General features: G+C 36.6%; 1 protein-coding gene across 11 annotated transcripts in view; it reads right to left on the bottom strand.

The window, feature by feature from the left end:
* kcnt1b (potassium sodium-activated channel subfamily T member 1b) overlaps window positions 1–17,743 on the bottom strand; it is a 123,154-nt gene extending 105,411 nt beyond the window's left edge. For 3 of the 11 annotated variants that reach the window (XM_073861182.1, XM_073861183.1, XM_073861191.1), the window contains exons 1-3: window positions 17,244–17,741; window positions 13,441–13,486; window positions 12,192–12,359 (exon numbers count right to left, since the gene is read on the bottom strand). In XM_073861182.1, coding sequence (XP_073717283.1) covers window positions 12,192–12,359; window positions 13,441–13,486; window positions 17,244–17,274 — 245 coding nt within the window. In that variant the 5' untranslated portion in view covers window positions 17,275–17,741. Of the gene's footprint in view, window positions 1–12,191; window positions 12,360–13,440; window positions 13,487–17,243 lie in introns of all 11 variants that reach the window. The other 8 variants (XM_073861186.1, XM_073861189.1, XM_073861187.1 and 5 more) reach the window with 5 other exon arrangements.
* Window positions 17,744–26,228: the final 8,485 nt, after the last annotated feature.

The following is a 26,228-nucleotide window of genomic DNA, read 5'->3' as shown; positions in this document are numbered from 1 at the left end:
AAACATCTCTTTACACCAGATGAGCACATGGAAATATGCGCTCTCTTTCTCTCTCTCGCTCTCTGTCTCTCTCTCAATTAGGTACTAAATATTGATTTAAGTTGTAGTCATGTACTGTAAGTGAGATGTATTAAGACACATAGCCATGTATTAAACGATATATTGTGCAGCCTTGTCCAAGTTATTGCAAACTATAATATAGGGCTCGAGAATGCTTGGTCCTGATTGGTCAGTGGTGACATTTCAATAATTGTTATTCACAGATAAAAACCTAAAAAACTGATACTGCCTCATCCAGATAATGTGAGTCATCTTGACAGGTGGAAATAAATTCAATATGAATATGCATAATTAATTTCATATTATAACATTTTATAAGCGATTATACCCCGGGTCCATTGAATGCTTTATTCTGATTGGTTAACAAAAGTTCTAATGGTGTGCATTATTTTTTAGTAAACGCACACTTGTAAAGTAGTTCCAGGTCTGTTGACCACATTCCAGCATCACTACGCCAAGTAGCCTTGTTTAACTGAATAAACAAATGCATTTAATTTCAACAGTAAAGCATACACTCACCTAAAGGATTATTAGGAACACCATACTAACACTGTGTTTGACCCCCTTTTCGCAGAACTAATTTTACATGGCATTGATTCAACAAATGCATCTTGCAGTTGATCGATATTTGTGGGATGCACATCCAGGGCACGAAGTTCCCGTTCCACCACATCCTAAAGATGCTCTGGTGACTGTGGGGGCCATTTTAGTACAGTAAACTCATTGTCATGTTCAAGAAACCAATTAGAAATGATTCGAGCTTTGTGACATTATCCTGCTGGAAGTAACCATCAGAGGATGGGTACATGGTGGTCATAAAGGGATGGACATGGTCAGAAACAATGCTCAGGTAGGCTGTGGCATTTAAACGATGCCCAATTGGCACTAAGGGGCCTAAAGTGTGCAAAAAAAACATCCCCCACACATTACACAACCACCACCAGCCTGCACAGTGGTAGCAATGCATGATGGATCCATGTTCTCATTCTGTTTACACCAAATTCTGACTCTACCATCTGAATGTCTCAACAGAAATCGAGACTCATCAGGCCAGGCAACATTTTTCCAGACTTCAACTGTCCAATTTTGGTGAGCTCTTGCAAATTGTAGTCTCTTTTTCCTATTTGTAGTGAAGATGAGTGGTACCCGATGGGGTCTTCTGCTGTTGTAGCCCATCCGCCTCAAGGTTGTGCGTGTTGTGGCTTCACAAATGCTTTGCTGCATACCTCGATTGTAACGAGTGGTTATTTCAGTCAAAGTTGCTCTTTTATCAGCTTGAATCAGTCGGTCCATTCTCCTCTTTCCTCTAGCATCAACAAGCATTTTCGCCCACAGGACTGCCACATACTGGATGTTTTCCCTTTTCACACCATTTTTTGTAAACCCTAGAAATGGTTGTGCCTGAAAATCCAAGTAACTGAGCAGATTATGAAATACTCCGGCTCGTCTGGCACCAACAACCATGTCACGCTCAAAATTGCTTAAATCACCTTTCTTTCCCATTCTGACATTCAATTTGGAGTTCAGGTGATTGTCTTGACATTAATGAGAAATTGAACAGGTGTTCCTAATAATCCGTTAGGTAAGTGTATATGTGTGGTAGTGAAAGAAATAAGTTGAACAGAATTAATAAAATAATTTTAAAGAGAAGAAAACAGCAATTGGCATTAACTAATATAAAAGGGCTAATATTATACCCACTCTTATGAGACTGCTTTGGTTTAATGGGAATGATAAAGAAGGAGATGGTGGATTTTTTCATTGTAGGGTGCGTTTACACACAGCCAACACACATTTCTGTCCAAACTTCTTGTAAAATTGGATTTTGCATAATATGTGCCATTAACAAAGATTAATAAATACAGAAAGTAGAGTTAATAACCTTATTGTGTTATAGTGTTTTGTATCCAATTACTTACTCAGGGGTTAAGTAAATAAACAGCTTTCGGCTCATACCTGTATAAGATCTGAGCACCCTGTTGGGATTTATTCTGCAATGAAACCTATTTAACTGTACATTACTCTCTTTACATAAACTCAATCAAGGTAAAATTAGAGAGAGCACTTTTTCTGGGTTTATATTGTGTTATCGTCCGGCTGACTGTGATTCTTTTTACTAACAATTTCAACAACCAGGGCTTCAGAAATTTCTTTGCAAAAGACTCATTTGCACTTTGCCATAATCAAGTTTTGTCATACCAAAAGCAATTTAGCATAGCAGGATGGATCATTTAGAAAACTAAATTATTTAGAAATCTAAAATGAAAGTGCCATTTATTATGAGTCATAAAATAAATGAACTAATGGGTACTATTTGCTGTACTTACATTCTTCGTGAGTGACTTTGTCGCTGTAAGCGGTCACTGTCGCTTATGTTGCCAGCCAGAAGTCTCCTAGCTTCCACTGAAATGAACGAGATCACTTCGCTCCACCATTGCTAGTCGTTGGCGGTATGCACGCAGTAATAAATTATACACAAAGCTAGGGCTGTCATGATTATGAAATTTGGCTGACAGTTAATTGTCTGATAAATTGTGACGATTATGACGATTAATTGACAATTTTATTGCTTTGACATTTAATTCTCATAATTTTTTTTCTTTGTTTATAAAATAATTTTCACACATAATTGTGATTATTTAAATTAAATATTTTTGCAAGGAATACCTGGCAGAAAATATTAATACACATAACACATATTTAAAAGTAATCCGATACTGTTTTGTTTGTACAGGGGCTGCAGCTCCCCCTTGTGTTTTTTAGAGAGATGTGCAATCATTGCGGTGATCTGAAATCATCACGATGAGGTCAAACAATCGCGATGAGACGATTATTTAATCATTGTGACAGCCCTACACATAGCAGCTATAATTGTGCCAATCAAACTTATTTATGAGTTATTATTCAAATACAAGATTACACAAGATAGACTTTAAACAAATAAAACTATTTAAACTATTATCTCACAATGCACCACACTGTGATTGTAATGATTTTTGATGAATATTGAGTCAAGCAACACATCTCGGTATAAATGTCAAGTGAAGTCTTGTGATTTACATAAATATAAAACTTCATTGTACACCACACTGTAGCCGGTGGTTGAAGTGCGAGCGATTGAATAAATGGATCTCGCCCACTCGCTGTGATACAGAGGCCACTTTGGCCTTTAGTCTAGACTGCATCACAGGGAGAATAGCTGAAGAACTGCCCGGAAAGATCCCTTTACCTTTCAATCACAAGCACCAAATATTAGCGCACTTGAAAAACACCTCCACATTGACGCAGTGAGGCCGAGATTTATTTAAAAACCTCCAGAATGACTTCACCATGAATACAGATATGTGAAACACCACTGTTATACAACCATTCGATTATACTGACATTCATATTATTATTATACAACCAGGTCCTCAAATTAGATCTGCAATGGTGGTTCTCACTATTTCCTTGCAGTAGCAAATATTCTTTAATTACGTGCTTGTTTCAGCATAAAGTAGCAAAGAAGCTCTAGAGTTGTCATAATTAAAATAATTTTATTCAGATTTTTTTTAAATACTGCACATACATGTAATGTATTTTCTGGTAGTATTATAAAAAAGAGACTGAAAAATTAGTGCTATGAAGTTTATACTGCTGTAAATAAAGGGATTTCTTTCTTAGTAGTGATGTTGTACTTAACATTAGCACGGGTGTGATTTAGGCATGAGCCTTAATGTGACGGTTACTGTAGCTCAAGTGGTAAAGCACTGCTTTAGTGAAGCAAAGTTCATGGGTTCAATAATGATGCACACATTATTATATTATGCAACCTGGGTCGCTTTAGATAAATGCAGCTTCCGAGTGCATAAAAAGTAACAGCACTGTTGCTTGATAATGTTTACAGATATAAAAAGCAACTGTTGTGCATTATGAGCATTCTGCACAGTAGTTGCACAAAATATAATGTATGGCAATGAGGCACTTTAAATTGCAACTGCTAGCTCAGTCAACAAGTTTACACATCATTTTAGTATGATGAAAATATTTAGAGCAAAACTAAATATAACTATATAATATATAATCAATGTTTCAATATATAAATAAAATATAAATAAATTTCCTGCATACAACATAGGCCAACAACATTTCTTCAGATGTGCTTGACAGAGACAGTAAACAATTCCATAATATGATTTGCTAAAATGTTGTACATTTCCATAATGCTTTGCGACATGAATGACTTATATGGTTTTAGTTTTATAGAATCACCATTTTACTGTCTGCCGTCTTTATTTTGTGCTGTCATTGTTGTTGTCCTTGCTGTTAGTACTTTGTTGTTAATATCTCATCGTTTTATCTGATTGTTTTGCTACAAGAAGTTAAGACTAAAAGATACAGGGTCCTATTTTAACGATCTTAGCGCATTGTCTAAAGCGCACAGCGCAACGTCAAAATGGGCGTGTCCGAATCCACTTTTGCTAATTTAATGACGGGAAAAATGGTTTGAGCGCCGAGCGCATGGTCGAAAAAGGTTGGTCCTTTTTTTAATGAGTAATGGGAGTATTTTGGACATAACGTGCAATAAACCAATGAGAGTCTCATCTCTCATCCCCTATAAAAGCCAATTGCGCTGATGTCTAATCACTATTTAGATGACGGACTGAAAAACTAAGCGGAGGAAGAAGATCCCCAGTTTAAGATTAATGTTAAATAATTGTGTTGATTTTCACGTGTATTGAAATTGTTTTTTTTTTATTAAAACCTTTAAAACCCGTTTTCTTTTAGTCATGGAAGTAAAAAAGCAGGCTTTTAATTGCTTTAAATGTATGGCTATCCAAAATCATCAAAAAATATTTTTTGTACTCTAAAAATACTTCATTTGTAACAAAAAGGAGATAAAGTATTTACAAACGTGCGGAAAGCCTTTTCAGCACTTCGACAGCGTCCAGAATTTTTTTAAGCATTACTTAAAAATGTTTCTCATCTCACCATATCCACAGGTACAGAGTCATCATATACAATAAATCCGTGAGGTAGTATTTAAAAAAAAACAACATTTAAAAACAAAAGATGCATTTGTTTAAAGCAAAGCATTTATTTACTTACCAGGCTGCAGGTGAAGCAGCTCTTTGTGCCTTCTAACGTCTCATAATTAGTCCTCATTTATGTCCAAGAGACTCAATAATAATCTTTTACATTCAATTCTTTAATCTTTCATATTTAAAAGCGTTTTTGTGCTGCTGCGCATTCATATTTGTGATAAGCAAACCCGCGTATTCGTCCCGTTTATAGGCGCATATTACTAATGCGCTCTTTAAATAACAAAAAAACACTATTGCGCCATTGACTTTAGACTTTAGACCAGGTTTTTGTTGGTCAATGGCGTAGTCTATTTTAGTTGCCTCAAAATAGCAATGCGCCAACAATGCACCTGAACACACCTCGTTTTCAGACCAGAACGCCCATGGGCGCAAAAGGGGGCGCAAATGCATTTGCTATTTAAGTAATGTGGTGGTAAACATGAAAATGATAATAGTGCATGGTGGAACCTTTGCGCCGGGTGAAAGACAGAGCCCACAAGCTGTGTGCTGTGCCAAAAGCTACAGCTGACCCCAATTTCAGTATTTCAGACCGTTTCATTTTGTTCATCACACAAAAAAATCCAACAGCTTCAAAAGACCTATATACAGAGCTTATACAAGACACATCTCAGATCTCCATTTACTAAACGTGAAAAAGTTACTTTTCGTCTCCACAGATGTAAGTCACAATGATTTGGAGCAACATTACAGTTGGGTAAACACTAAAAGAATTTTCATATTAGGGTAAATCATTCATTTTACAATGTAAAGTTGAATTTTTATATCCACACTGTTTAGACCGCAGATCTTTTACTGAAAACACTGTGTTTAACAAGAATGTCTGGCATAAAGTCACCTAGAAAGGCCTGAGATGAAGATCATAAAGAAAAAAAATCATAGAATCACAAAAAATTTCATTTCTCTTCACAGCAAGGCACATAGATATAAACATCAAAAAGCAATAATATGGAATGCAGATTAGATTTAAGAGACCTTATCTATAGCTGTACACAAACAACAGACCCAAGTAGCTTTCACACACTCATACAAAATAATAATAGAAATGACTGCAACATGTGGTGTTTCCCATCTTTGCCTGAAAACTAAAGCATTAGCCTTTGACTTGAACACACACACAAACCCTGTAATCTATAGTAATCAACTGTGATCAGCACCAAACCACTGCTACACTGACAGCTAGCATGACCGTAAAGAACATACTGACCAATATATCCTCACAAACACAGAGACAAAATGATAGCAAGATGAAGTCAACAGTGACGGGAAACCCAATTATAAAAAATGCAGCATTTTTGTCAAATAAACAGTTTTTTAAGTTAAAGTAACATAACAATTTTGACTTGTTTTTATAAGTTATTCCAATTACATGTCAAACTTAAAATAGTAGGTTGTTTTAATTTGACAGTATGCTGCTTTTTTACAGTGTGATTTAGATGTGTCAGCTGGTTATCGGTATACACAAAGATGAGGCACAAGTTACTAAATAAAGCATTTTTCAATTTTTTCAATAACACCTAACCTTTAAAATGTCTTAAAAATAGGCACCAAAGCAATATTTTGTGTAACCGTGGTATAAGCGGAATAACTGACTCCGGTCCTTCGAATTATTCGGAAATAAAGCACACCCGCAATGTAATGCTGCGTTTACACCAACCGCGGTAGAGGCTTGAAGCGCGAGTGATTTCAATGTTAAGTCAATGTGAAGACGTGTTGACGCGCGTCTGGAGGTCCTGGGGGCGCAGATGAGGCGTTTGGCGCGGTGCGGAAGACGCGTTTCCGCTTCATTCGCACATCTAGCTCGCGCGAAAGCCTCAAATTGAGCGTTGTGCGCGGTACGCGCGAATTATGTCTTTTTGTGCATTCTTTTGCAGAATTTCGCCCCGCGTTAACCAATCGCGGGGCTGCTGTGGAGGCAGCCCCGCCCGGAGTCACTCATTCAACTTGAAGGAACGCTTGATATTGTCCAAAGCAGTCACCCGCAGCTATACGACACAAGTTCTTATTTCTATAGAGGCAGGAATAAAAAGGACCTTGCTTGGAAGAGTGTCAGTGAGGACATCGGTCTACCTGGTAAGTTGTAATACAGACTTCACTTTTGAGTCACGTGATGTTTATCGACCCGCGCCGTTTATTTTCCCCCTATAGTAAGGTTACCAAATACAAACCGGTAACTCTCTCGATAAATGCAAAATCAACATCAGTCATCTTGCAAACAGACAACCGAAACGCACTTGCTCCTCCCACAAGAAGCGGATTTTGCCTCTGACGCGCGACAAATGCTTGCTTTTTCCACGCGTCACCTCCGCTCTACACGCACGAATGCATTCAAACTGTTCAAGCAAACTAGGCACGGTAGACGTAATTTTGACGCCTGAAATGCGGTTGGTGTAAACGCACCGTTAGGCACGATGCGAACCACCTAGGGAGTGCATTATTTTCTTATAATTCAACGTCCAGTCGTCAATTATTACTTACTTATATTGTTATTTTTTTAAACCAAGATGGCAATAGAAAGTTACAGTTTTCCGGCTTTAAAGATGCAGTGTGTAACTTTTAAAAGGATCTCTTGACAGAAATGCAATATAATATACCAAACTGTATTATTATCAGTGGTGTATGAAGACATTACATAATAAACTGTATTGTTTTTATTCCCTTAGAATGAGACGTTTTAATGAAATTCGCAATCTCAATGCTAGATGCCCCTAAAAATACACATTACACCAAGGAATAGTTTGCCCTAGATTGAAAATTAGTCCATATTTAATTCCCCCCTCAAGCCATCCTAGGTGTACATGACTTTCTTTTTTCAGCTTCTTTCAGTCTGAGTTAAATGAAAGGGCTGCTAACCTAGGTGTTTTCAGCAATAAAAAAAAATAGTCTCTGGTATCCCAAGAATGTGTATGTAAAGTTTCAGCTCAAAATACACCACAGATCTTTCATTATACAATGTTGAACACTGGCCAATTGTGGATGCAATGAAAAACGCATTGTTTTTGTGTGTGTCTCTTTAAATGCAAAGAAAGATTCTGTTCCCCTCACCGTATGCAAATAGGGGTAGAGTGCCTACACATGTGCTTTCGACTACATCAAAACATGTGTCTCTGGCAGAAGGTTGAACTACACGCTCATAAGGCCAAGTCTGTGAACGGTTATGGTTGGGGTGTAAACAGTGTTCAAAACGTTTTGAGCTCGTCCACTTTCGACCACTTTCAACCACATCCAGAGGTGGTCGAAACCACTTTCGATCGGATCGCTTTGGAGTTGCGGAACGCACATGTGGTTGAATGCGTTCGAACAGCCACACGCGACCGCCTTCTCTCCCCCCATTTATCTAATCTGAGGTATTAAACACAAGTTTTACGTCTTTTTTGACTTCTGGCGTGAACATTCGGTGAACAGCGCTATTTTTAGCCTTTCATTGATAAAACTAAGCGGCTGATCTCCGTAGTTTCGTTTTGAAAGCGTGTGAAAGTTGTGCGATCCTATTTCATCAATTGCGCTGAAAATTCAACTTGCTAAACAAGCAGTGCACTCCGACATAATATTAGTTCTCAAACAAAGAGGCTTTTAAAATAACTCCGTTGTTGTTTTCTAGTTTTCGTTTTTCAAACGTGTGCCGTCGAACTGTTGTATAAAAGCAATATTGCTCTCGGAGTCGTGTGATATAGCTCTTTATTACACGGCTCTCTGGAATGCTTGATTCTGATTGGTCAGTTGAGACATTTGCAGGTTCGTTCTTTTCAAATAATAACCGCTCCAAAGTAATAACGCATAGCCGGTACTACTTGTACGAGTAAAATCGCTCCGCGCCAATAAAGAGCAATAAAGATTACTGTTTGGCGCCATCTTGTGACAAACACTGGACAACCACGACAAGACACAGACAGCTTACTGAGACTGAACTTGACAAAATAAAGCATGACAGCTACGAAGCCAACACACAAAAAAATACAGAATGGGCATTAAAACTTCTCAAAGACTGGCTAAAAGGGAAAAAATGGAGACAGACAAGTATGAAGCAGAAGATCTTAATAAGGTATTACGATCATTTTATGCATCTGTGCAAAGTTTCGCGAAAGGATAAAAATGTTAATTTAAAACAAATAGGCCAATAAAATGTTTCACATTCATATTCATGTCCGTTTTTTTTCTAATGTGACAAGTAGCCGTGTAATAAGCGGGATAATGTAGAGGCAGCCGGTAGTTATCGGGAAATAAGCCCCGACAGTGTGATCAGGACCCTTACATATCATCACGGCTGTGATTGCCTCCGGCACTCGGCCTACGGCCTCGTGCCTCTGGCCTAATCACAGCCGTGATGATATAGAGCTATATCACACTCCTACTCGAGCGATATTGCTTAATTAAACTATGTGAGTGGCGCTGTGTGGCACGACAGGGATTTGAGCAACTTCCTGAGTCACAGCTGGGCGGCGCGGACAGGCGCCACCTGGCGGCCCCGGTGTGCGTATACTCATAGAAAACAATGTTTTCGATTCTTTTAGAACGCTGCTGCGCGGCGCTGAGCCTGTGTGTGATCCCCTTTAGAGTGGCTCATTTCAGTAGCTCTGTGTGTATGCAAACAGAGCTTATGTTTGAGCCTGTGTCAGACAATGATACAGATTATGAGAAATAATCAATTATTCTGAGTTTGAAAATAAATGTTTTTGAGTGAAAGTGTGTTTTTTTACTATGGACCTGCAAAACGTAACTGTAATGTCAATAGTAGAACTTCAGCCTAAAAGTTACCAAATAGCATTAACTAGCATATAGCGCTAACTCAGCAGTCACAGCTCATAACAATTTACTTAATTTGATGTGTAATTTACATCTCGACTGTAACGTCACAGTCGGTGTTATGTTGAGATTGACCTGTTTTGCATGCACAAGGTTTACATAAGAAGGAGGAAACAATCCTGTTTGAGGCTCACCATATGCCATGCATGTACAGAACACTCATTATTCATCTATGCCTAGGTAAATACAGTTTGTCATTCTACGGCACCTATAACAGAGTGTAAGTGTTTGCATAAGCAACCGTAAGTGCCTACAGTTAATCATATGAAGATATTTTACCTGTTTCACCAAACGAAATGCTGAAACAGAAGCAGAGAGCAATGCAGGATTTCAAAAACAAACAGATCAATAGATTGTGGCTTTGAAACCACAGCTGGAGTACTTACTAGATGGAAAACTGATACAGCGACCACAAGAAATACACTCTTAAGACTGAGAGCAGTAGTGATATCTATGGAAACATTAATTCAATGTTCACCATGCATCAATAGTAAGTCTTTTAGGAAACCATTGAAATCCCACTCACAACCAAAAGTTGATCAAATTTAACATTTCTCCAAACTTATTAAGTTCACCAGAATTCCTTGGACATTATATTCGACAACAGCCCACAGCTATTAACATACTTAAATTAAAATGGCCTTGTAATACTCAGGCAGTCTTGACTGTACACCACAGCCTCCACACAAACGATTGGGGCATTGAGCGAGATGCGGAAAACACATTTAAATGCTTTACAGCATTACTGCACAAAACAGCTTCCCATAACAATAACCTAAAGTTATTCTACAACAAACACAATGCTTATATTTAAAACACATGCTGTATAAAAACCGAAGTCTATCAAGGAGACACAAAATAAATACATAAGCAGTGTGTAGCAATAGTTAGATAACATTGCTGATGCTTCAAAAGTGCTTAGATCTCATAACAGAACTATAAGACAGTTAACTGCTTTTATTAGTTTACTTATCTGTGTCTGCAGGATTAAAATGCTTTGCCACACATCAGACCTGCTACTCTTAAAAATAAAGGTGCTTAAAGGCGGGGTGCATGATTTTTGAAGGGGCATGTCTACTAAACAACATCATTGCCTAGGTTTGCGTATGTGTGGGGTGGGTCTATCAAAAAAAGGTTCAGATTCTATTGGGGTAGGGGCGTGTTTGTTTAAGTGATTTCAAATGTCAACATTGGCTTTCAGAGATCATGCACCCCGCCTTTAAAAAGGTTCTTCACGTGATGCTGTAAAAGAACAATATTTGGTTCCTCGAAGAACCGTTCAGTCAAAGGTTCTTGGAAGAACCATTTCTTTCTTACAGTTTTATCATTTTATTAAACTTTTTTGAAATAGAAACGTTCTCTGGATGTTAAAGTTTTTTTAGTGAACTATTCAGACAGAAATATTTCTGCTATGGCATCAGGAAGCACCTTTAATGTTTTGTCTTTTACTCTTGCCAGCAATGCATCTTTTAGCTTTAAAATAAAAAGCAATACTATAAAACTACATATAAAAAATGCTCCAGTCAAATATCAGAATGCCCCCATGATGTACTCACCCTCAAGCATTCCAAAATACATATGTCCATCATCTTTCAAACAAACACATTTGGAGTTATTTTAGTAAATGTCCTTGCTTTTCCATAGTTATAATGGAAAAATCAAGGATCAGGAAACAACTTCTGCCTTTTTAGTAAAAAGGTCCACAAATAATCCACATGGCTCCAATGGGTTAATAAGGTCTTTTGCGGGTAATCGATGCAATATTGAACTTTATAAACTATAATAACTAGCTTCCTGTAACGACACCATCTTGGACTTACGCAATTCACGAGAGTCACTGCATAATGTACCCAGCATGGTGACGAACACTTACTACGCTAAAACTCTCTTGTGAATCGTGTGAGTCCATGATGGCGTCGTTACCAGAAGCTAGATAATATTACAGTTTATAAAGTTTAAAATATGGATTTTTTACAAAAATGCATAGATTATCTGTTGGAGCTATGTGGATTACCTACGAAAAGAATGAATTCACTTTAAAGTCAAAAGTTGTTTCCTGATCTCTGTTTTCTACCATTTTAAAGCTTGGAAGAGCAAGGACATTTACTAAAATAACTCCAAATGTGTTTGTCTGAAATCTGATCTCAGATTGCTTACGGGTGAGTACATCATGTTTGTGATTTTGTCTGAAGTATCCCGCATCAGATCAGATGATCTCGCCAAATAAGACACACAGTACGCCATTACCTGTCATCATTCTGAAACGATTGATCCCCGAGCAGCAGATCTCTAAAGCGATATCGTGGAGGTAGAGGAGGGACCTCAGAATCCACATCGGCCATTTTCAGGGTGGAAATGTCCAGAATAACGCCAGTATTACTGCTGTTATTCTTTTGGACGGTCTCTGTAGGCAACCTGAAGAAATAGAGGTACATATTGGAGGACCTACAGTACAATCATATATAATGCATGTAAAATGGTATGCATAATTCATTAATAGTGCTTGCACTTGTAGGAGTGCTGAGCAGAATATGATTGAAATGTTTGGTTTAATTAAAAGTGCCGTCAAGCCTAAGAAAGACAGCTGATGACCAGACCCGAATGGATCAAAACAGGCTTTTATTGCATTTTCTTCTCTGATTTCTTCGAGTTATCAGTGGAATAGGTGCGTTTAAGGTGTTCAAAAGAACTGAGTACTAAACTCTTATTTGGTTGCTGACAGTTTTACCAATAACCATAAACAGGGTATAATATATAATATTAAAGCCATAATATTTAATAAAAGAAAATACGTGATGGGTATAGGTCTTCTGTAAACATACATTCTCAACCTGATATGCATTTAAAGGGACAGTTTACCCAAAAAATATCATTGTTTTGCTGAACACAAAGAAAGACATTAGTAATCAAGTAGAAAACAGGAGTCCTATTGACTTCAATAATAGGATAGAAAAATACTATGGAAGTCAATGGTGCCGGCTACCAACATTGCTCATCTATATTTGTGTTCAGCAGAATAAAGAAACTCATACAGCTTATAAACAATATGAGGATGAGAAAATTATGATATAATTTTTATATTTAGCTGAACTATACTTTTAAGTGCACTCTTAGAAAACCTGGTACTGGGATGGTACCCCTTAAAAAGGTCCTGATATGTACCTTTGAGGTACTAATGTGCACCATTTTCTGTAGGTACAAAGGTGCACCTTTTGAAAGGGTACCGGCCCAAGGACAGCATACTTATTGTACCTACACTTCTGATGTATGAAATATTATATTCAAAAAGGGATGTTGGAAAAAGTCAATAACATTAACAAAATTGGACAGATGTGATGTTAGTTTAATGGCTTTTATAGTAATTTTACAGCATGATTCGAATGATGAGTCTCAAAGCCATACGACTGTACAAATGCTAGGCTCTTATTTACAGTACAAATAAATCAAAACAAAACTTCATTTATTGCTCAAGACCTTTAGTCTTAATGTGGCTTACCTGTCAGGAGCAGTGGATGGGCGTCGTGGTGGAGTCATGCTTGGCTCTGACAATTTAAAGAGAAATAAGGAGAACCTGTAAGTCTAAATAGTGCTACAGTAGTCACATGCATCAAAAAACACGGTAAGCTTAACATTAATTGGTGATGTTGCAATTCAGGGTCAAAGCAAAAAAATAAATAAATAAATTAAGAATCATGAATTTATAAATGTTTAACAAATATCATACACTCTTAAAGGGGACTTTTTTAAGATCTTTGGTGTCCCCAGAGTACATATGTGAAGTTTTAGATCAAAATAGCATATAGATAATTTATTATAACAAATTAAAATTGCCACTTTGTAGGCGTAAGGAAAAATATGACATTTTTGGGTGTGTCCTTTTAAATGCAAATGAGCTGATGAAATGCAAACACTAAACGCCATAATGGTGGTTTCTTAAAATTAAAACTCAATTGTGCTGTCAATTATTCTCTCTCTCTCTCTCTCTCTCTCTCTCTCTCTCTCTCTCTCTCTCTCTCTCTCTCTCTCTCTCTGCACTTAATGGCAGTGCTGTGGTTGGATAGTTGCAGATTAAGGGGTGGTATTATTTTAATTTTAAATATTCAAAAAATATTCACAAAATATTCACAAATATTCACTTTTCACATCACAAGGGGAGCCAAATTTCAATGACCTATTTTTTCCACATACCTGCAAAGAAAGGTTTACCAAAACTAAGTTACTGGGTTGTTCTTTTTAACATTTCCTAGGTTGAAAGAAGCACTGGGGACCCAATTATAGCAGTTAAAGGGCCCTATTTTAATGATCTAAGTGCATTGTCTAAAGCGCACAGCGCACCCGATTCCATTTGTGATAATTTAACGACGGGAAAAATTGTTTTTGTGCCAAGCGCACGGCCTAAAAGGGTTGTTCCTATTCTCCTAATGAGTAATGGGTGTGTTTTGGGCGTAACATGCAATAAACCAATGAGAGTCTCAGCTCTCATCCCCTTTAAAATCCAGTTGCGCTGGCGCTATGTCTAATCCCTATTTAGAAAGCAGAAATTTGTAAACTGAAAAACTTAAGCGGAGGAAGAAGACCACATTTAAGAATAATGTTAAAAGTTGTGTTGTTTTCATTTTTATTGAAATTGTTATTTTTTGGATTAAAACTACTGAAAGCTGTTTTCCTTTAGTCATAGAAGTAAAAATAGCAGGCTTTTAATTATGTATTGATATCCTACATAATAATTGTAATCTCATAAAAGTATTTGTACTCTAAAAATACTTTATTTGTAACAAACAAGACATAAAGAATTTACAAACGAGCGGAGAGGTGTTTCAGCACTCGGACAGCGCCAAGTTTTTTTTTTTTAAAAAAGCATTACTTAAAAATGTTTCTCATCTCACCATATCCACAGGTACAGAGTCATCATACAATAAGTTAGTGGGGTAGCATTTAAAAAACATTTAAAAATAGATGCATTTGTTTAAAGCAAAGCATTTTATTTACTTACCATGGCTACAGGTGAAGCAGCTCTTTACGCCTTCTAACGTCTCATTATCGATGTTTATTTTTGTCCAAGAGACTCAATAATAATCTTTTACATTTTAATCCTTTAATTTTTCATATTTAAAAGCGTTTTTGTGCTGCTGCGCATCCATGTATGTGATAAGCAAACCCGCGTTGTCGTCCCATTTATATGTAGGCGCATATTACTAACCACTCTTTAAAAAACAAAAACAATATTGTGCCATTGACTTTAGACTTTAGACCAGGTTTTAGTTGGTCAATGGCGTAGTCTATTTTAGTTGCCTCAAAATAGCAACGCGCCAACAATCCGCCTAACACACCTCGTTTTCAGACCAGACCATGGGCGCAAAATTGGGCGCAAATGCATTTGCTATTTAAACAACGTGGTGCCAAACGTGAAAATGATAATTGCGCCGGGTCGAAACTACCAAAAGACACTTGCATTGCACATTGCGCCGGGTTTATGATAGAGCCCAAAAAAGTCAGGTTTTCATGATATGTCCCCTTTAAAAATAAAGGTGCTTAACAGTTTTGTTTTCATAATGCACCCTTTACATCTAAAGAACCTTCCTGTTTCACAAAAGGTTTTTTGTAGTGAAAAATATACTTTAGATTATAAAAAGGTAAGAAAAAATAGTTCTTGTAAGATCCCTTGACTAAATGGTTTGAGCAAAAATGGTTCTTCTCCTGTGAAGGACCTTTTAAGCACCTTTATTTTTAAGAGTGTAGTTATGAATAACATTGCATTCAGTCAAACAACATCCGTCACAAACACACAGATAACATCAATGCTACATTCTGTACACTGTGACACATATTCTCATCATCTAGAATCTTCTGTGTAATTGCTTCTGTTTGTCTTCTCTGGAGTACGAGTGTAATGACAGTAGTGAGGGACTGCATTAGTGTGCAAATCAGTGACGAGTGGGTGTGCGGTGATTTTGACGGCCAGAGGGTAAAATCAAGTACAATGCACAAAGCTCAGACTAAAATGAGCCTTTTTCTCAAGGGTTATACAGCACTCAGACATAAACATCTGTTGACAAAAAAGACGAGCACTAAAGAGAATAACACAAAAAGACACAAGAAAATCCCCTTTAACTGGAACCTGCCTGTGCACTGTAAAACTGTTTGATCGGGCAAACTAATGTTTATTGTAACAACAGCTCATTTAATATCTGATATTTGTTTACATTTATGCTTTTATCCAAAGCTGCTTGCAGTGCATTCAAGGCATGCAGAAGTGGCTTAAAGTGATGCCCGACCTAAAGGGAAAAACTTGACTTCTTTGCTCTTTATTCAAACATATTTGAGATTTATTAAAAAGATTGTATGTGTGATGTGAAGTTGAGATTTCACTGAACTCAGCTTTGGAAATAAGTTACTGTATGGCAGTACAGTTCTCGTACTATAGGGGGTTGTGGTGCCAGGAACCCCAGTTTTATGGTATTTAAAAATATTAATAAAAAAATAATTAATAATAAATTTATCAATTCAAGAAAAATAAGGCTATTAACCAAAAGCACTACATTTTATCATCTGGTATGTTTTGTTTAATTCAAAATTTACGTTTGAGATATGTCATGAATTTTATTTGGGGGGGATGCATCCTACACAAGAGCGCATGACGGAAGTCTGAGAACCACTGATTTAAAGAGACAAAAAATAACACACAATACATCTGGAAAGCTTACTGCGACAAGAAACAGCAGAATGACTACTGGCATTGAAAACACGGGATGAGGAAATATTGACAACTAATAAAATTGCATTCAACGTATGCTTTATGTCCACAAAGCCTTTTGTTTTTCTATGCATTTTTTGTATCTTGTGTCTCATAATACACTTTAGTGTGCCTTTTTGTCAAATAATTTTGCCAATTAAAAACTTAAAGCTCTATTTAATATGACCATCTCATATTTGGATGGTTTAATTAAAAGTGTAAGGTAAATAAAATGTAATGCAAACTTAAATCACTTTAGTCCACTACTGTTCATTGGTGTGCTCTCTATTTGAATCAAATCCACAACCTTTGCCCTGCTAACGCAATACTCCAAATTAAGCTACAGGAGCACTAATTTATATAAAGTATTTTAAAAATGCACCTGACATCATACGAGTTACACCAACGAAAGTAGGGTCAGATTGTAACAGCTAGTCTAGTATAGTTGCTTATAACCTATTTCCTTACAAAATGATATGCATGACATAATTTCACTACCAATTTTAGAATAAGCGAAGTCATCAAATATTACAAACAGAAAAGTACAAATACAAACATGATGTTACCTGCTGGAGATCGGGTGCGCGGTCCCATCATTGTAAATAACGGTGTTGCTGGCGAGCCGAGCGCCGCGCATCTTTACGCAAAACCTTTGAGAAGTGTCCGCGAGGGACTCCCGATGCTAATGTCCTCCTGATGTCTCCCTCCTTCATGGATACTTGCATTAAAGGGGAGGATAACGACCCTGACCAAACCCTCCTCTTAGAGAAGCCCACCAGTGAGCGCAATGCCATCTACATCTATTTTCTTATGTCGCTTGTCATTCAACTTTGCATCCACGACATGTATTGATGTAAGCGCAATAATATGTTGTCTTTATAATACGACCATCCAGAAGTTCACAATCTCTCAGCATCCAATGACCTCACAGCATCGGCACGCTACCATGACGGACGCAACTACTGCGCTCCAGATGAAATGGAGACGCGCAGCTGTATACGCTGATGGTGAATGTGAAAGACGCTGTCACCTCTGCATCTGTTAGGTAAAGCCACTACAGCTGCTTTCTCTCTCAAAGCTTACACCGCCATCTCCTGGACCAGCAGAAATGGCCAACATACACACGATGCGCATGTAACAGGGTTGTAACGCTCAATAAAATATAAAAATCACAACCATTTAATCCTGTATGCATCGTTAATACGTTGCCAACCAATCAGCTCTTCCGTAGGTCATATTAAATGATTTCAGATATACGAGTTAAACTGGAAAAGGTATAAAATGTGTTTTGTTTTTCATGAAACTATTCAAGCAGAACAATACATAATTTTTCCCCATGGGTTCCTTAAATTAATACGAGATTCGTACAAAAACAAAAAACAATTATAATATGCAGAATAAATAAATACTATATACATTTTTTGAGAAAAATAATCGCACCTGGTAAATTTCTACATCAACATAAACTGGATTACAATATACACTGTAAAAAGTGAATGGTTCGATCAACTAAAAAAAATTACTTCAATAGGTAACACGTAAAATAATTTTTTCCCAATGTATATGTTTAAAGGAAAACACCACCATTTTTTTATATTTTACTGTTCTTTTCTCAACTTAGACAGATTAATACATACCTTTTTTTTCAATGCGTGCACTTAATCTTTGTACAGCGCATCGTGAATGTGTTAGCATTTAGCCTAGCCACATTCATTTCTTGGGATCCAAACAGAGATGAATTTAGAAGCTACCAAACAGTTCCATGTTTTCCCTATTTAAAGACCGTTACATCATGAGTAGTTACACGAGTAAGTATGGTGTCACAAAATAAAACGTGGTGATTTTTTAACAGGTAAGGAACACTGTGCCGTACACGGTACACCCCCTCCCTTGCACGTGAGGCTGCATAAACGTCATTGTAACTTTGAAGCATTAAATCTTCAAAATATACAGTCATGCGGCACATCGTTGGAAAGCTTAGACTTTCGGGATTCCATAAAGCGCACACACAAAGCATAATATGATTTTTAGCAGTCATAAAACTGTAATCCAGTTATTAGTTACCTGAACTGGGCGGCGCCGATTTAGGATATTTACTTACCGTCAAAATCTTCCCTTTATCCGCTTCGGTGAAATTGTCCAAAACAAATTGTTCATAAATCCCCAAAAGTACAAGGAAATGGAATATCCAAGCCTTTTAATCCAAAAAGATTTGTTCATCTCACAATCTTGACGTTTCTGACCGAATTACGATATAAATAGTGTATACAATTAGTTCACTAACGGACATTTGTTCGAATCTCACTTTTCATTCACGATTTATAATGAATGTATTCGGATGTCACGTTTTTTGTGCAACATCTGAGGAACAAATACGCCCCCTTGTGAAATTTCAGCGGTTCCATAAGAGGCTACGCGGATAAAAAATGAGAACTATATTGTATGGCGGAAGAGCACTTAGTTTGCAGCACTTCAACCTCAGAGTGCAGTAACATCATCACTCCTGACTACTCCCCCTCTCCCTCAAACTGCAAACTAAGTGCTCTTCCGCCATAAATATAGTTCAAATTTTTTATCTGCTGAAAACATTGCCACGTTTATTTTATGCCACCATACTTACTCGTGTAACTACTCATGTAACAGTCTTTAAATAGGAAAAACATGGAAGTGGTTGGTGGCTTCTAAAATCACTCCTGTTTGGATCCTAAGGAATGAATGGGGCTAGGCTAAATGCTAATACATTCATGACGCACTGTACAAAGTGCACGCATTGAAAGAAGAGAGGTATGTATTACTTCATCTAAATTTATATAACATTAAAATATTGAAAAACTGTGGTGTTTTCCTTTAATGTAGAGAAATTTTACTTTTACCTTATAGTAAAGAAGCATTTTACATAAAAGAGATGTGGAGTCCAGACGGGGCAGCTGCATCATGGTTTAATATTTGGTATGGTGGCATAATTTAGATTATTATTTTGAATCATCCTTGTTTACAAATTAATTTATAAAAAAAAACTTAATTGGCATATAGATTATCAACAAAGCTGTACTTTGATAGTTTAAATAAATAAGGTTATGAATAAGGTTAGGCTAAGCATTTTTATTACACTAATATGTTTCTTCACTGTTATGTGTTTATACTGTGTACACCAATACTAAATTTCTGTGCTGATATTTGATTGCTTAAAATTACATCTATACCAATACAGACAGTTTTGCTTTGCACTCCTTGTATTCAACTTATGATATCCTATGTGAAATCCTACAAACTGCAGTTCTGTTGTCATTGTCATCTACATGAATAATCACACATTGAGTTCTGGTGCATTTTTTAGCCCAGTTTGACTCGCAGGACTTAATCTGCCTGATTATCGGTGTTTTTTAATTGGCTGATGTCCAATAGTGGGTAAAATTGCTTTTATCTGCCGATACCAATTATAATGCAATATATTGGTGCATCCCTAGTATTTATATGGTGATGGTTAAGTTCAGATTGTATTAAACTCTGTTGGTGAGGTAATAGAGTTCACTATTGTACCATTAAACAATGTATCCATCTCAAGATTGCTCCAGAGGGACTATCCATTAGTAAGTGTCCATTGCAAGTCTATCTGAATGAGTCTGCATCCATTTACATGTTTGCAAACAACACTATCTTCCCATAGGAAGGCATCAAATGTTTACTGTATATTAGCTCCACCAATCACTGCCCATCACCAAACAAACCAAGATTTTAACGAATAAATTACATGTACTTATTTAGAGGAAATCTTTATTTTGTGCTTTAAACAAGGCAACCTCGCCTCATGTATGCTGGATCTTCATACAAAGTGTTTAAAGGAGAAATAGAAGAAAATAAAGATATAGGGTTATTTATTTAGTTATGGTTTAAAAAAAACCTTGAATCCTCAATGAAAAATTTGGACGCAACTCCAGGTATTATAGGTTTGGTTATAAGCCTCAATTGTTTTAAGGGTTTACTGTATGTCCCATCTGAACCCCTACCGCCAACAAAATGCCCCCAAATACTGCCAGTGAAACCTGCATAAGAGATTAAACAAAGCATTAAAAAGCCATATCCTCACTTTACCCCCTTAGCCAAGAGGCAAAAAGTACAAAAGACAGAACTGACAACAAAGTGCACAAGTGTCAGATTTTGCTAAGTGTGTGTTAACATCAAGTGTCAATAGTTGTGCACTAAAATGTCAACAGAATTAACAAAGACAGAGCTGGGTTGCCGGTAACTTACCGTAGATTTACATTTATGTTTTTTACTGGCAACATTTTGTTCAAAGTTAACTGAACATTAAACATTAACAAGGCTTTATCTTTACAGAACAAAACATTCTGGGAAACAAAATCTGGAGCAAAAAAAACAGAAAAAGGTTGATGATGATTTCTGGTTCCCAGAATGCTTTGCATGAGGCTGTTATTGTATAGTTTTATTCTGTAAAGATAGAGACTTGTTAATATTTCAAATTAATTTAACTTTGAACAAACTCTTGCCAGTAAATACATAATTTTAAATCTACGGTAAATTACCGGCAACCCAGCTGCAATTACGTTGTAATTTTTACGGAAATTTTCTTTTTTACAGTGATACCATAAAAGGTTGTGGGAGCTCTCCTGACTCCTCCATCTCACAGACAGAAATAGACATACATTTTTGTGTAACTCACTCATATTTTTCCATGCATGTTCTCAGGAAATCTTTTTACAGCTACGGGTCAGCGTTCATGTCCGAGTTCTTGTGTGGTTGTGTAGGTGTCTGTGAACTTTCGAGTGGGAATTCACGTCACACTGACGATCAACAACAAACCGAAGAGCTCGAACGCATTATGTCAAGTGCAACACTTTTCATACTTGTGATCATTATGATAACATGAATGCATTTTGCAGATGGTTGATAGAAACTAACTGTGCATTCAAGCTATACACGTTTTATATAGTTTTACAGCAGATCATGTTTGACATATGTCTACGTGAAGCAGGTGTGTACTACCTCTCCCTGATGTTGGTGCAGGTCATTTTGTCGATCCCCCGAGGGCATACATGAGCCCATCAGCTTTACAACACACACACCACTGCGAGGGCCGATGAGCGATGATGCCACCTCACTGCTCCACACGATTGTATTTGGGTCATACCTGTTAAATACTGTAGCCTACCAGTTTATTTACCCTCTGATGCATGAATTACTGAATCACAATAGGAAAAACAAGAAGACGTGTGCTCACATAAATAGGCACAAATTTAAATACAAAATCTTCTCCTAGCTTAATCTCTCTACACTTTTGTATTAATTAAAAGACAAATGCTAAATATATATATATATATATATATATAACAATATAAATGCATCATTAAAAAGACACTCTTTTGTGAAAATATACAAATTTTCCAGCTCCCCTAGAGTTAAAAATGTGATTTTTACCGTTTTGGAATCCATTTAGCTGATCTCTGGGTCTGGCGCTACCACTTTAAGCATAGCTTAGCATAATCTATTGAATCTGAAGCAAAGAGTTTCGATATTTTTCCTATTTAAAACTTGACTCTTCTGTAGTTACATCGTATACTAAGACCGACAGGACATTAAAAGTTGAGATTTTCTAGGCAGATATGGCTAGGAACTATTCTCTCATTCTGGCGTAATAATCAAGGACTTTGCTGCCGTACCATGGCTGATGTGCCATTTTGGTCCTGTTAAGTGCAAATAAGCTGATCTCTGCACTAAATGGCAGTGCTGTGGTTGGATAGTGCAAATTAAGGGGTGATATTATCCCCTTATGACATCACAAGGGGAGCCAAATTTTAATGACCTAATTTTTCACATGCTTGGAACTAAGTTACTTGTTGTTGTACTTGTTGTTGTACTTTCTCACATTTTGTAGGTTGATAGAAGTACTGGCGACCCAATTATATCACTTAAACATGGAAAAAGTCATGATATGTCCCCTTTAATAATGCGGACTGAATTACATTATTGCAATGATGATTTTAACAATAAAGTTAGAACTGCTTAATTAGTCCTTTAGGCTGCTGTGCTATGAGACTGAAAGGAAGATGATCTTGATACAGGAACAATGCAGGATGTCATTATCAGATAATTTGATCATTCACTCATTAAGCCAAATGCAAAGTGGGAAAACCATTTACTGACTGTGCATGTTTATGTGCTTGCTTGCTATCAGAATCTAAGTGCAAATGAATGCATGCATTTAAGATAAGCAATATTTTATGTAACAATATGTGTGTGATTTATTGACATACTGTCAACCCTCAGGTTGCTTATTGAACCCATCTCTGTATTTCAGGGCGGAGTCACAGTTCCTCATCTAAGGTCTTTAGTTTACACCTGCCACTAAGATGCATTTTGGTCAAACGGATCACAAGTGGACAATGCTAAATACAAGTGGAAAACTTGTAAGTGAGCTGCTCCACTTTGATAACCCAATGAAGTTCAAGACCCAATGAAATCCACAGACAAACATAGGTTTTCTTATGTTGACATTAATTCTATTAAAACCTATTAAAGTTTAGGTGTGGCATATAAATCTTTTTATTCAAAGCTGCGATCTGTAATGTTTTGGTTAAAATCACATGTTTGGTTTTGATGATGCTATAAAGCGGGGTTCCCCAAATATCACCCTGGAGAGCCGGAGCACTACAGAGTTTAGCTCCAACCCCAATCAAACTTACCCACCTGTGATTGTCTAGTAATCATAAAGACCTTGATTAGCTTGCTCAGGTGTGTTTGATCAGGGTTGTAGCTAAACTCTGCAGTGCTTCAGCCCTCCAATGTAAGATTTGGGGAACCCTGCTATAAAGGATAGTGGAAGGATCCAGAGACATATAGAATTTACAAGTGGAAAGTCAGGATAGCACAGATATTACGTTATTAATAGGTGACAATGACAAGGGACAAGCCATTATTTAAAATCTTAATTTCTCTGGATTTACAAATCCTTGGGAACTTTTGGGATAATATAGGCTAAGCACAAAAGTGCATTATATACAGCGGGTAAAATAAGTATTAAACACATCATCAATTTTCTAAGTTGACATATTTTTAAAGGTGTTACTGACATGAACTTTTCAACAAGAGTTTGGTTCCAAACGCGATAAATGCCTTTTTTTTTTTAAAGTTAATGCCAAAATCAGTATTGTATCTGGTCAGTATTAAAAAGTCAATTCTTCATTTTAAACAAAATCCGTTATTTTACAAAAAATGTTATTCTGTTGTCTTTTCTACCTTTTTTCCAAACCGTGACAAGCGCCAGTCCTCCTTCGCTGCAGAATGCAATAACTCCGCTTAACCATTCATAGCGCATTATTCCACGCATTGTAAAAAAATAATGGTGGCGCTTTAAATGCACACAGAATCCTAGTTTTCCTCATCTACTTTGTACTTTGTGATCAGAGGTGGAAAAAGTACTAAAATATTGTACTCAAGTAAAAGTAAAGTTACTTTAATAATATTTTACTTGAGTAAAAGTAAAGTTACTTGTCTAAAAATCTACTCAAGTAAAAGTAAAAAGTAAGTCATTTTAACTTTACTCAGAGTAAAAGTTACTTTTTTTACAGCGGGAAGAGGTGGAGGATTCTAGTATAGTTCAAAAACGACAAGGGAATATACATCTTAAACTAGTTGTTTTTAATTGTAGGAACATCTTTACAATTAAAGTGCAATAACAAAAAGTTAATAAAATAAAAAGCTTTTTTAAAGTAAGAAACATTTATGGAATTGTTTAATGATTTTTACATGTGAGTTATGCACTTTTGAAGGTGGTCAGCAGCTTGTAAATACAATCACTATAGTAAGGTTGTAATTGTTGTATTGCTGGTAACATACATTATTTTATTAAACTATATATCTAGTTTAAATGAGCATATAATGAGATGAGTGCCATGTCTATATACATTTGACACGTTTATTATCTTCTTACTTCCCTGACCTGGGTACCTGATGACCTTTTATTCTTCTCTCTCTCTCGCGCGCGCGCGCGCTCTCTCTCTCTCTCTCTCTCGCTCTCTCTCTCTCTCGCTCTCTCTCTCTCTCGCTCTCTCCCTCTGCAATGTCTAATGACCTGCGCATTCTCGAGGACGTTTTGAAGTTCTGTTTGACTTGACGCCAAGCTGCAGGACTCGGAAGATAATGCGCATGGTATTAAAAACGCATCGTGCAATTTCGTACTTAAGAGCATGAATCCTACCTTTCGCGTCAGTGGAAAGTGGTCGCTTCAATATGACCAGGGGTTTCTTTCATAAGATTTAAACTGAGGCGGGTCTGCATTAGCGCGCGCCTGTCTCGTCCGTCTCCATGGTTCTTTTTGCGCGTTCCCGGGGCCCCTCCCATTTACATCCGTTGCGCGTCTTTATCACCTTGCTTTTTAAAATATTTAAAATATAAAGTAAAAGTACAGATTTTAAAAACTACTCAAAAAAGTAAAAATACACAAAAAAACTACTCAATTACAGTAATGTGAGTAAATGTAATTTGTTACTTTCCACCTCTGTTCGTGATCAACAAACAAACAAAAACAAAATAATAATTGATGGCATTGATAAACCTGTGATGGTTTTCTTTTGCGGGTAGAAACATAAGCGGGTGATTCTCACGAAATTAGACTTATGAGGTGTCATGAAACATTTAGATAAAAAAGTAAATGCCCTCAAAATAAGAAGCATATGGTTATAAACATCTCTTCATGTACTATTTTGCATATGATTTCAAAAAACATCATACAAACCAATTTTGTTTTTTTTTCCACATTTAAGGGGGAAATTTTCATTACCGCAACGTGTCCATGACTGGATTAGGGTTCTTTGACATGGAAATATTTATAATAAAAAAATCTAAAAAAGAAAAAGCTTCAGTGCATGTTATACTATAAACATTTACTGTAAAGAAACGTCGTATTTGGTGATCATTGGTAAATGTAGAGACAATAATAAGGAATATAAATGTGTCCAAGAAATTTTTTTTCATCCTCCGCATCAATTTTCAATCATTGTTTAAGCCCTCAAAGAACTAATATTTTAATATTTTCACAAAAAAAAATGTTGGAAGGGACATAATTGACTGTGACACCCAAGATGGCTACCAGGTAAGCTGTTCTTATTTTTTTCTCTTCAGATAAAAGTTGAAATTTTGTTTTTCATAGTACCTAGACAACTTTTTAGTTCTCATTACCGAAACAGATAACAGATAAATGCATATATTTAATGTAATATCATGTTGCGGTAATGATAATTTTTTATAATGATAATCTAAAAAATGTAAAGTATTCTATAGGAAATATTTATTTTTAAATCCTCTAAAAATAATGGTTCAGAACTTAATCTTATATGTGCAAAAAAAATGGCTTCAAGGGCTTTTTAAAAAAATCTGATGCTCGACACCTTGTAAATCTGGATTTCGTGAGAATCACCCAAGCAATCAAAATCGAATAATTTATGTGAGAGGCACTCAAGCGAAGGAAAAATGCCGGCTGTTGCTTATTCTCACACAACAGCATCAAGCTTCTTTCATGGTAACACATTGACCAC

Source organism: Misgurnus anguillicaudatus, chromosome 22 (assembly GCF_027580225.2).
Source record: "Misgurnus anguillicaudatus chromosome 22, ASM2758022v2, whole genome shotgun sequence".
NCBI lineage: Eukaryota > Metazoa > Chordata > Actinopteri > Cypriniformes > Cobitidae > Misgurnus > Misgurnus anguillicaudatus.
Note: the sequence above shows the minus strand (reverse complement) of the source record. Positions and strands in the feature narration are given on the sequence as shown.